General features: G+C 41.4%; 1 protein-coding gene across 2 annotated transcripts in view; it reads left to right on the plus strand.

Moving 5' to 3' along the window:
- The first annotated feature begins 5,698 nt into the window (after positions 1-5,698).
- Positions 5,699-13,550, plus strand: part of tesk1b (testis associated actin remodelling kinase 1b) — a 32,788-nt gene continuing 24,936 nt past the window's right edge. For both annotated transcript variants that reach the window (XM_072687521.1, XM_072687520.1), the window contains exons 1-2: positions 5,699-5,865; positions 7,726-8,133. In XM_072687521.1, coding sequence (XP_072543622.1) covers positions 7,936-8,133 — 198 coding nt within the window. In that variant the 5' untranslated portion in view covers positions 5,699-5,865; positions 7,726-7,935. The remainder of the gene's footprint in view (positions 5,866-7,725; positions 8,134-13,550) is intronic.

Below are 13,550 nucleotides of genomic sequence, written 5' to 3' on the forward strand. Positions count from 1 at the left end.
CTATGCTGGTAAAAGCTGGGTAACCAGTTTAGCTTTTGACCAGAATAGCTTATGTTTTCATTCGAGTTGGATGAACCAGCTGGTCTGTCACCATGACCCCTTTGACCAAGCTGGTGATCCTGGGTTAAGAGCAGTTTGGTAAAGCTGGTCATCCAATTTGACCAGTTAAACCATCAAACTCAAACAAACAATCTTATCATCTACAGTGGCATCAAGGCAGGATTTATGGGCAAGCGTAAGGACCTGAGACACTTTAACAACAACCAAACTGTGATCCGAACATCTCCAAAACATTTTCTGATATGCAATGGTCAGTACTTCTCTAAAGTGGTCCAAGAAAGGATAACCAGTAAACCAGTGACCGGATCATGGGCACCTGAGGCTCATTGATGCTAACCATGGAGGCCCAACCTCACAACTTACAGGACTTAAAGGATCTGATGTTAACGTATTGGTATCGTACCTTGAATGGTCAAATTTGTTGTGGGGCTACAAGGGGTCCTACTCAGTATTAGGCATGAGGTACTGTTATGTTGTGGCTGATCCGTGTATTTTAGACTAATTTTAAAGGTCCAGTTTAAAGCCTGTTTAACTAAATTTACATGGCCATGTAAATATCGTCTATGGTATAGACAGTCCTCAAGGCCATGGTCTATGTTTTTGCTCTAACCCAGTTCCCCATGCCACATGAACCTGGTATTCAGGGTTTTAAATGGCTTCAGGTGTGTAACGATATGGTATACTGTCCGCTTATGACTAATATATGTCAGTGGCCTCAATGTTTGGATTGGCCGCCTCTTTGAAAAAGCAGTCCAGGCTAAAACACTCAGACAGAATAAAGTTTAGAAATAAATTTGACAAAACAGTTAATACAAAACAGGACCCTCTTGATGCCTAGATTTTAAACGTAAATGGACTGTTCGGACTGGGTATTGAAACATCTTAATCAAATTATTATTATTTTTGTTTTTTTAAGCGAGAAAACTCGAGTTTTCAATTCAATTATATCATATATCATCCCTTCAAGACATTTACATGTAAAGCTAAGTCCTTATATTAACATGGATTACTGTTTACATGGATTACATGGATTCTGAATACTTTATGGCAAGCATAAATAAACCCTGATGATGATAATGATGATAGTTCTGTACTGTCTATGCCTTGCTCAATATGTACAGTACTTGCTGCTTCAGTTGATACTACAGTAACGAACACAGTCAAACAACAGTGCTGAAAGGCCGCACCTGCTCATGATATGTGTGTTAGATAGCTGACAGTGTGTGTTTACTGTGCTCTCTATGGCAGTAAACTCAGAACTGTTTCTGCAGTTCCTGTTGGGAGCCTTACAAGTCACTCCGCCCAGGAGTTACACACCGCCTTAATCTACATTCATCTGGTATGAATAACACTAGACACGGTCAGCATGTAGTCCAGTGGTAGGTTTTAGGTGGAGAGTGAATGTGTTGGTGAACAACACTGTTTCAATTCATTCAGTCTGCAATTCCTTTAGCAGTGGGAATATTTGGGAAAGCTTCTTGACAGCCAGGGACAGCACAATTTTTACAATTTCATCATTTACTCATCATCTTCCACTCCAATAGCACCGCTGCAGAGCTGTAGAGTGCTGTAACGACAGTACTTACCACAATCTGACAGGCTGAGATGCTACAACTGCTGATCACATGTAAATGGCATCAAACTGAACTGATTTTTTCCCAGCTTCATTTGTACATATATATTTTCCTATATGGCTGCTATGGACAGGGAAAATAAAAAACACATGGAAAAAGTATGTAAATGGGCCCTTGAAATTGCAGTAGGATGTTATATAGTCTTAGGCCTGGGCAAAGCATCATCTCATCCTCGATTTTCCCCCAGAGAAGAGCAGGGTTGTCTGGGATAAGCAGCCTCCAGGTGCTCCTCCACCCCCAGCTGCCCACCGGGAGCCTCAAGTGTCTGTCTGAGACAGCTGGAGCTCCGAAACCACAGGAAGAAGACTACACACACACTTTGTCTGACACAACACATTTATCACTTATATTTACTCACACATATATATTGTATTTATTATCCCATGTGTGCACACATATTTATCACTTACATGTACATAACGACTCTGTCAGATCAAAACCTCCTACTACGGTTTTACACCATCTGGGAACATTCCATTGTGGAAACGTTCCATGATGGACAGACCAACAGAAAGGGTCCAAAACAGTTTGGAATAGTCTGTAGTAATACTGCTCTATTTACTTCAAAGCGATATGAATCTACTGGACTGTTAGCCCTGCAGCAGAATCAAATTGCACTGGAAATCCCTGAAAGGCCTCTCAACCTCAATGTTATTTTCTCTAGTTACAAAAAAATTAATTCACCCTAAAAGGTCTTGTCAGGCAAGGCTCCCTCCTGATCCAGAGGCATAAACCTGTAGCTAATCACTCTCAGTAAATAGGGTTTTCAAACCTTCTGCAGTCAGGGTACTCTTTCTAAAAATACTGTTCACTCCAACTGTTCACTCTAAAATGTAAGCAAATGTACACTGATCAGCCATAACCTTAAAACCTTAATAAAGAATAAGGGTGAATTTGCTACAAAGGGTTCTTCCAAGACAGCTCTGACCTGTTGAGGCATGGTCTCCACAAAGTTGTGAGGTGGGGCCTCCATGGATCGCATTAATAAGTCTTGAGTGCCCAGGACCCTGACGCCAGTTCGCTCTTTGTACTTCTTTGTTCTTTATTTTATTGAAAGGTACTGACCACTGCATGCCAGGAACACTCCACAAGACCTGTCTGATGTATTGTTCCAACCCAGTTGACTAGCCATCACAGTTTGGCCCTTGTCAGAGTGGCTTGGATCCTTACCCGTTCACATAATCCCTTAATTATGTTTTTCACTTCACCTGTCTATGGCTGATCGGTGTAAAACATCATAGTTATTCTACGGTAGCATGAACTCATATGGAAGGCCATTGGTTAACGGTCACTCGATGGCAACTCTACGTTATATCCCGATGTTAGAGGTCTTCTTTGTTCCATCCAGTAAATACAAGTGGAAAATTGACTTGAATTAAAATCATTTGCTACATTAAATTACATTCTTTTTTTTCTCCCCCTTTTAAATTTCCATTTTGGAGATACAAGGCTTTGTTATGATACTGACAGTACACTTGCTCAGTGAACCTTCAGCCATTAAACACCTAGAGGAACAATTTAACGAGCTCTGTGTATTCGCATCTGTCTCATTTTAATAAGCCGGCAAAGTCACGCTTCATTTAACATGTGACGTCTTTATTGGGCTGTTGGTTGTGGTTTGGCATCCTAACTGCTTGTGTGAAGGCTGTGAATGGTTCAGAGTGATGGTCTGGTTGTTACATGGGAGTCAATTGTGGCAACATAGCGAGTTGAAAAGGTCACGTCATATGACCCAGTGTCTATAGAGCAACTCGCATCTGAAACAATGGAGGAACTTGCTGTATCTGAAGCATGTTGTCTGTGTTTATGAAAGTCATACTGCGTAGCTCTAGTAAGAACTGCTCATTTAGTGAGTTTGAGTAGAGGCCAAAACAATGAGTTCTCTCCATTTTGACTCATCACCAAATAGAAAACTATTTCAGAAGTGATAAATAACTTAACAGTCTTGTTTAATAATTTAAACATCATTGCTTTGTCCACACAATGGTGTCACCCTGGCATTACGTTTCTCACATTGCTTTTATAAGTCACCAAGCCGTGAATAAGCAAGCCCATAAAAGGAGATAATGAATAATATATAGTGGTCTTGGCGTGATACGGGGACACGTTGTGTGTTATTCGTGTGTGCACTTTGAATGGCACCTTGAGCAATAACAGGGCCAAAGTTCTGCTAGGCCGTGTTATAATGTCAGGCATGTGGATATGTGGTGATATATAGCAGTGCGCTGCTAACTCCAATTCACCATGAGACTCTTCTCCGCAGATTTGTTGGCCTAGTGTAGGTTATTAGTCAGCTGCAAAAGTCATGAGTAGTGTAAACTGCCCATTTGGGACTTGCCTTCCACATGGCCTATGAGAAAGCCAGTGTTCCTGCAGGTTTCAAATTCTCATGTGTTTGTCATTTTTTTGCCATCATTCATTTGGTTTTCTTTATTTTGCTGTATGAAGTTAGCCAGTTAGCCAGTTAAGGAGTTGATGAGACCCCATTAGTGTTTAAAGTCAGTACCCTAGAGCTATTCAGATGAAGGCTGTGTCTTTGACCCCATTTACACCTGGTCACTACATGTGGCCAGTATATGTATTGTATCCTGATAAGATTTGAACTACATGCATTTACACTCGGTTAGTCAGACTGAAATCTGGACGCTGTGTAGGATGAAATATGCACATTTGCTCATTGCATGGTAGTTATAAATGGTGTTTCCGTTGTACTGGGAGAGGATTTTGGTTGTCTTAAATGCGTCTCAGACCCTCTCCTGAAGTGATTTGAGTTATCAGATTTGATCCGATCAGTTTTAAATGTGTGTACACCTGCATTTTTATGTGGTTTAGCTTTATCCAGATATAATCTTGATACTCAAGACACATGAAGTGACCAGGGGTAAACCCAGCACCTCTCAACATCAGATAAATCCCCAAAAGAATATTTTATTTTCAGTAAAAAGCGGTAGATTTGGTGAAAAACATACACTGCATTACAACATAAGCACCTCATCCCAACTGTTAAGTATGAGGGTGGCAGTATCAGGGTTTGAGGTTGCTTTGCTGCCTTGGGTCCAGGACACCTTGTCATTATTAGTTAACTTGTACATGATGGGTTCTACCTGCAAAGGTTAGGTTTCAGTAAGTGGGTCAACATGCATGTATAGGACAACAATCCTATACACGCACCACTAATGGTTAAGCCTGAGACATTCAACACTTTGAAATGGCCAAGTCAAAGTCCAGACATGGACTTTGGAAGGGGAAGTGCCTAAAAAGAGCAGTTCATGTAAGGAAGCTCACCACTATCACTGGACCAAGCAGTATTGTAAGGAGGAATCAGCCACGATTCACAATTCCCTCAACCCATTGAGCAGGACTGATCATCAGCCAACAGAAACATTTGGCTGAAGTTATTCCTTATCAATGGGGGAAATTAATATGTATTCAATATAGCATAACTTTACTTATATACATAAATATATATAAGTTCTGGGTGTGTGTGTACTCACTGCCCCTAGTTCACTAGTGTGTGTGTGTTCACTACCACAGATGGGTTAAATGCGGAGGACACAAATATGTGCACCTTTACCTTTACCTTTTTATATAATTACTATAATATATTTAATTATATATATATATATATATATATATATATATATATATATATACATATGCCCCACAATGACCTGGAGGAGATGACAGTGAGAAAATAAATAACTACAAAATATTTTAAAATAATAAAAAGTGACGTATATATATCACCCTAAACTTGCATCTATTCATTGTAAAGCTTTTCTATTGGTGCATTTATCATACAATTTTGATACAATGTTAAGAACCTCTGCTAGATTCATATCATGTCAAACAGTCAGAACGAGACCGTATATAGTAATATAGGGCCGTTTAGTGAGGTTGGACTACTTGTAAGCGCAGCAGTTCCGGCGCGCGCCCCCGCACGGTGACGCTGCGTGCGCGCCCGGGACCCGCCCCCGCGCCACGAGCTTCCAATAAGGTCCTCCGTAGCTTCACGCAGCTTTTCCTGCGAGTTTACCGGCGCAGACTCCGCGAGCAGCGCGGAGAACCGACACATACCGAGGGTGTGCGGTGCTAACCTGACGGGCTTTACATGTTCCCACACACCTCTGCGGAGCACGAGACTCGGGAGCCGCGGAAAGACGCAGCGCAGGTAAAGTCATGCTCGCGCTCTTGCTTATCCGGAGGCTCGAAGGCCGAAATAATCGAAACTGGGGAGAGCTCTTCACTGCGCGCGCTGTTTTGTGAACTCTGCAGTGGCCGCTGCGGCTCGGTGAGCTGCATGTATAATGCATGAGCAGATGCACGCGCTTCTCCTCCGCTTTCTGACCAGCGGGGCGGCGGAAAAGTGCAAACTTATCTACTTGCTGTTTGCTGCGCAAACGCTTGACTAGCCCCAGCTGGGTGGGCAGTTCACGATTAGCCACACGGAGATGCTTTAGCCCTCGCAAACTTGAGGACTGCAGCAGAGCGAGCAGCACATGAGGCCATGCAGTGCAGTGCAGTGCAAGCGCGGATAGATCACTATATGTGCAAAAGTATCATGACACCCATTCTAAGGTGCACCTACTGCTGACACAGGCGTTTAACTGCACACACGGCGTGTATTATCTCTGGACTCTCTGGAGCAGCCTAAGGCCACAGTGCCCAATGTGAAGCCTCAGCTAGTGGGGTGGAAAGCCTCCCTGCTTTGGACAGGGGAGCAGTGAAGCTGCGTCTCTGGTCCAGTAGCTTCGGGATGAGTTGGAGTGGTGTTCGTGATCCAAAACAGACTAGTGCTCTCTTGGCTGAGTGCAATCAAATCCTTACAGCCTTGTGCAGCTTTCCCAGATGTGTAGTGGATGTTGCTGCAGTAGTGGCTGTGAAGGCAGGGCAAGCTCTCTATTAAAGGGGAGTCCCGTTAGTGTTTTGGAGTGTAAACAAAGTTCTCAGAGTGGTTTGGTGTGAAATGGTTCATTGTAGACAAACGTATTGTCTGAGGCAGAGAGTCTGCATGTGTCTGCTAAACTTTTATATGTAATGTTGATGGTTGTATATGGTGCACATCTGGGGAGGTAGGGGGGCATCTGACCTGCTTGAAATCTAAAATTGGTTTTAGGCCAAAACGGTCTCAGAAACTGATCACATAGCAGTGATACTGGCAGTGTATTCATAACTCTTCATGTAATACAGTTTAATGCATATGTAAGTTCTGAGAGGGAGCTATTAGAGCAAGATTGTCCAGTCTTATCTTCAAGTTCTATTTGCTTTATCAGCAGGTTGAGTGGTTATACAGGTGTGCGTCTGCTAGGATGCTTGAAATGAAAACCTGTAGCTACACCAGCCCTTAGCCCTTATCGGTATGTTGAAGTATGTCACAATATTATGTTTTGCAATGCTGTATCGATTCTCCAACAACATATGAATTTTTAATGAATAGTTTAAATGTAAATATTGATGTCAGACAGTGGTTCATTTAGTTAGCTAGATAGCTGCGTTGTACTGTCCTCAGATCCCACTGTTCTGATTGGATAAAAAGTCACTTTTCTTTTATTAATTTTTAAAATATGATGGTGTCTTTTCATGAGAGCTCTGAGTGGTCCAGCAGACTAAGGTGATTCCACTATGACCCCACAGACAAGCTGTCTGTTATCGGCAGCCGAAGTCTGAGAGAGCGCAGTCGGTCTTGCACTTTCCTTGGATGGGTTGATGGCCGTCTCTCTCTCTCTCTCCCCCCACACATCACTTCAGAGTGATTCTGGCCGGCACAGATGTCTGCATTCCATTAAATCAGAGCTGGGTACCTTTCTTTTCCCTGGTTGCCCGGTGACGATGCATCAGCAGCAGTTTGAAAAGAGGCGGAGGAGGCATGTGATATAGGGAGAATATATCGAATCGTAACACGTGTTTCATGATCCATATCATATCACTAGAGAATATACAGCCCCGTAGATGAGTAAACTTTTGGACATATGGTGTATGTTGCAGTGATCTCTCTCTCTCTCTCTCTCTCTCTCTGTCTATCTCTCTGCAGGTTGGACTGGTGTGCTACATGCATGCAGTGAAAACATGCCTGTGTGGACAACTCGCAAGACCTGAAGATTTGTTCTGCGTTAAGTGGATGATTCAAAAACAACCTGGCAGACCTCCTTCTAACTGGAATTAAGTGAATGCCCTCACTCTCCACAGCTGTGTCTGTTTTTTTGTTTGTTTGTTTTTTGTGGAGATGTAAAGCTCTTGCTGCATGTTTGGCACTGAGGGAGCTCCAGTGATGGAGCCCGAGGCTGAGGCCCCAGAGGGCTCTGGGCCCGGAGCCCCCACAGCACAGCGCATCAGACCCTCGTCGTACCGTGCACTGCGCAGCGCCGTGTCTAGCCTTGCACGCATCGATGACTTCTCCTGCGAGAAGATTGGCTCAGGTTTCTTCTCCGAAGTGTTCAAGGTAAGAGCGTGTGATTGGTGAAGGTTAGGCTGGAGTTCTTCTGAAAACCACAGGAAATGAAATGGTATTTCTGTGAGGAAACCATGGATGGATACTGTGTAGAAACATGTTCTTAACTTATCTTAAAAAAAAAAAATAATAATAATAATAATTTATTTTGGGAATTTCCCCACTGCGGGACTAATAAAGGACTATCTTATCTTATCTTAAACAGTTAATGTTCATATGTAAAATGTTAACTTTCCTTTAGTAAATGTGCTCTCTGAGCTTCTCTGAGCACACATTTATTAAATTTATCATTTTGAAATGGCAACATTTTGGGAGAGGGAACATGCCTGAAGCCCCTAATCCCAAATCTAACATCTATTGAAATTCTGCACCTTGTTTATGTGTCTACAACAAAGGTTTTGCACCCCTTCAACACCCTGTCACTTCCCTTTTAACTCCTGTCATCAGTCATTCATGGCTCTGCTTACCAGAGGGGGGACTGGCTTCCTACCACAAGCATAAGACGGTTTTTCTCCCTATCTTATTGTCTAGTGTCCAGGGAAGGCTTTCTATTAGCGTTTGGGGCATTGCTGTGAGCATTACTGAGGTCAGGATATTGGATGATCACCCCAATTCATCCCCAACTTCCTAACTTGTCCCAAAAGTCCTGGATGGAGCGTCAACCATCATTCCAGAGAGCGCAGTTCCATTGCTCCACACCTCAATTCTGGGTCTATATATCTCTCTAGTGGTTGGTGTGGCGCACCGGTTCGATTCCCGGTCTGGGTGACTATTCTGTGCAACATCAATAAGAGTCCTTGGGCAAGACTAAATTAACACTAAATTGGCCCACCGCTGTAATACGAGTAACGTTGTAAGTCGCTCTGGATAAGAGCGTCAGCTAAATGCCATAAATGTAAATGTATGCATGGTGCCAATAGGTTCATGTTTATGCTAGTCTATTGACAGTACTTCTGTAGTACAGGCTGTGTGTGTGCATTTGCGCATCTGTGTCAGCAATGGCTGTGACTTAAAGTAGCTGAAGGCTTCCATTAAAGGGGTGTCCACAAACATTTGGACATATAATGTATAGGACAGCAAATTCCTGATGTTCTGGTGCTAGAGTAGTTCTGAATAGATTATTTTTCTCCTAATTGAGTGTGCACACAAACATGCGTACTTCCCAGTTACCATTTAATCATGCACTAAACCAGAGGTGTCAGCTAGATGAAAGTTGCAGTGTTTTACGAGTGGCATCATATTGTATTAGTGACTTCAGTTATCACACTTTTTTGAAATACTAAACCAACAACTTCTGCTGCTTTTTCAGAGAATCTAAATTGTAAAATTCTTTCATTTTGAATTCAAATTGAATTTGAATTACCCCCCTTTTGAGGTCCCTACAGAAATGCAGCTGCAGTGCAGAAGCTTGGTACTCCCAGTATTTGCACACGTGTGCCTGTATTGTGGTCTTCTTCGCATCCTTCTGCTCTTAAATAAAGTGACCAGGCAAACGTGTGACTAATCGCGAGTGAGAGCAGAATGAATTGAAACCCAAAAGAGGAATCTACACTTATAAATAGAAATGATTTAAATAGAACTGATTCTGTTTACACTCCTGAACATTTGAGAGGAAGGAATGATGTTTATATTAATAATGTTTATCATATTTTACCAGTAATTCAGTAAAGTGGTTTGAAATGTGGCTTTAGGTTTGGGTTTATAGGACTTTCATATAAGGACTTTTTGTTGTCACTAACATTAACACTACAGTACAGAGTCCACATTCAGTCCACAGTGCCACATTAATAAATCCTGAGCTATATTTAGACAGATGTGGACCATACTAATGCTCTTTATGGTTAATTCTTTTTGTTTTGTTTTTTTATTGCCTGAAGGTCACACTTTTATAATAAGCAGTGTGAAATCAGAGTGATGACAAGGGTTTGCTGCTGAGGCTGTTTGACTGTATGACCTGTGTAAAGGTAGCCAGTCAGAGGGTATGAAAATAGATACCTGATGACAAGGCATGCAGGTGCACTCGACACTTAACACTCTTTGGAGAAGTGTGTCTTGGTGTCTTAATGGGCTGAAGAATATGAGCAAAATAGGGTTGTGCTTATATTGCTAGATATTGCTGTTGTGCTGCACCTTTCCTTGTTTCTGCCCAACAAAGACCTGCTTAGTTTTGACCAAAATAATTCAATAATTTAACAAAAGATGCACTGTGAAATGGGCGTGATATGGACTTGATGTACAGACATTTGGTCAATATTGGTCAATAACAGATGTTTGGTGTGTTTTTCTTATTCTCTGGCAGAGCACAATGTTTAGGTGACTCGGGATACTTTGCTGAAATATCTGCATCTTACTGTATTTGTAGCCTCTCAGAAAGGAATGTTCTGTCTCCCTGTGATGCTACTCCAGCTAGATCTAGTTTCTTCCCACAGCCTTGTGTAGTGTAGTACACACATGCTGTAAAAATGGCCTTTACAACCAGACCCTTCAAATGTTTTATGTATTTGGATCAGCAGACAGGGTTTGGTAAGAACCCAACACAAGTAACAGCGTTTTGTCTCCCAGGACACAAATAAGGTAACTTTTAATTTTTTCTTTAAGACAATAATCAGATTTCAAATACAAATTATAAAACCAGAGGGATCAATAGAGTAGGGCTAAAGGCTCTCGCATACAAATTCACATAGTTTACAATTTTATTATTATTCTCATTATTATAAGATAAGATAAGATAATCTATTATTAGTCCCACAGTGGGGAAATTCAGTGTTGCAGCAGCAAAGAGATAGCAGGACATTTAGATGCAAATTACATACATAGACAAATTGCAAATTCACCCTTAATTGCACATGTGGGGGTGAAAATGGAAAAATATTTATTTATATAGCAAAAAGAATAGTTTCTATAGCTGATTTCACAATATAATCGAAAATATAAATGATTATAATTTTTAGTTGAGTGCCATTATGTGAAAAAGAAGTCATCATCTGTAACTGGATCAGCTACAGGTTTTTGTGTGAAATTGGATTTTACAACTTGTAAGGGCTCATCCAGGAATGTCTTCATAAGACATTTCCTAAATATGTTTGAGAAGTTCTGCAAAAAGTCCTGTTTAAGGGTTTTTGAACAAGCCCCAAGGAAATTGTTGGCGAATGTCAGACTCTGTGTAAGACTCTGTGTGTGTAAGTGAGTTTTTAGAAGACATCTGAACGGTTCATATGAACGGTTGGTTAATGAGGCCCATTGATTTCTGTGGGCTGCTATGACCACTGAGATCTGAGGGAGCATCTCCAAATGACTACATTTTCTACTGCTCGCAAGTGTACATGTCGCATAACATCTTGCATAACTTGCACTGTACAAATTAGGAAATAAATTCTCATTTGTGTGAGACACACGTTCAGCTGCTTATTCCTCACGTACCTGGTAAAAACAATAGATAATTAAATAGCAGGATAATGCACACTTTATTTTATTTTCTTGTTTAATTTTTCATAACATTTTCAAATGGATGTTCAGACCACAGACTTGTGCTGTAGAATAGCTTCAGCCAACAGTACTGTTGTCCAATTTGTCTTGTGTCCGGTTAAAGTGACTAAAGTTGTCTTACTAAAAATGAGCTTTTCCTTGTCTGTATTTAATTCCAGGACTTTGATTAAGACCGGTAATCCAAAGTAATGGAATGTAACTTGTTTGCATTATTTTACAGAAGTAGTCTTTAAGACCAGAATGCATTCAAAGGAACTTTCATGTCAGGAAATACATACATGGAAAAGCACTGCTATTGTTTAGAGGGCTCATTTGCATATTGTAACCTTCTGATGACTATTATTAAGACAAATATCAAAACAGTTACCAAAGGAGAGATTGTTGGGGTGTGTGTGTGTTTGTGCGTGATTGTGAAGCAGAGAGGGACAGGTCCTTTCCATTCAAACGAGTTAACGATTTGCTGTCAGTAAGAAATGCGTCATTATAGAATGTCACTGTTAATGAGCTCAATATGTATGCAAATGCGCTGGAGAAGCTATTTGGTTCTGTCAGGCTGTTTGTGAAATATGTTTCCATAATTCTGTCTTCTACTCAGATGTATTTCCAATAGATCCACTCTACAATCGACCTGCTGGCTATGTTGCGGATTGTGTTGGTGCATCGCGCCCCCCAGCCTCGTCAGGCCTTCATGTGCTGTGGAGTTCATGGCTTTGATTTTGAAAGCGATTGTGAGCGAGGGAGTTTTCTCTCGGTGACTGTGCCTGTCACGACACATCCTTCAGTTAGTGTTTGTTTTCCTGAGTTACGACCTGCTCTAACAGGAGGACGTATCACTGCAGATCCCCCTCCTCCTGTCTTCAGTCTCTCTTTTCTCCTCCTCACAGGAAAAAAAAGTTTGTTGTAATGAGAGAAAACCACAAAAATGCCTGGAAGCGCTTCTTACCTTCCTTTATATGAATGGATCTCTCGCAGCTTTTCTCATGAAGACTGAGATGGATGACTTCCCCACTGAAGGCCTCCAGCTTTGGGGCAGTGGAACAATCTTGCGTCCCCTTTTTTGGTTATGAGTAATCACTATTGCTTTAGGGCTGCTCGGCTCTCCTGCCCAAGAGCTGTCCTCCTACAAGGTTCAATTCCAAACTTAACTTAATGCATTTAGGTGTTTGCATGTTTGATGGTCTGTTTGATTTAGTAGCAGTCTTGGGGGATGTTTCTGTGTGGCTTGAAGCTTAGGTTAATTTGGCAAGCCTATTGTAAATGCTCACCTTGCCTTTAATCTGTATTCAATGATATCTAATAAATTTACCTTAATTCTCCCCAATGGTAACCTCAACACAAAGTTCAAGACTAATCCGAATTCTCATACTAACACTAAAGTTTATCTTATCCCACCCTTAATGCAAGTCTTAATTCTGTTACGATTCTGGACCTGGTCTTAATTCTTACTACAACATGAGCACTCATCCTAACCTAATGCCTCTATCCTATCATAACCATGGGCCTAATCCTAACCATAACACTGGTCTTAATTTGATCCTAATGCTGTAACTAAACCTGGTTCTAATTCCACCCTTAATGCTGGTTTTAATTCTGGTATAGTCCTAGTCCTGATCCTAAGTTCTAATAAATCTAGCCTGGAGTTTAAAGGAAGTTTGTTCCTTTGCTGCAGTAACAGCATCTACTTTTTTGCAAAGGCCTTACACTTGATTTTGGAACATTAGCTGTAAGGATTTGATGTAATTTGGCCATGAGGGCATTAGTGTGGTCAGTCACTGATGATTATTAGTTAGTGATCAAACACTAGAATTTTGACATTTACATTTATGGTATTTAGCTGATGCTCTTATCCTGAGCGACTCTGTAACACGATTACTCGTATTACAGAGTTGGGCCAATATAGTGTTGGGAGCCCAAGGACCCTT

Source organism: Salminus brasiliensis, chromosome 9, assembly GCF_030463535.1.
Source record: "Salminus brasiliensis chromosome 9, fSalBra1.hap2, whole genome shotgun sequence".
Taxonomy (NCBI): domain Eukaryota; kingdom Metazoa; phylum Chordata; class Actinopteri; order Characiformes; family Bryconidae; genus Salminus; species Salminus brasiliensis.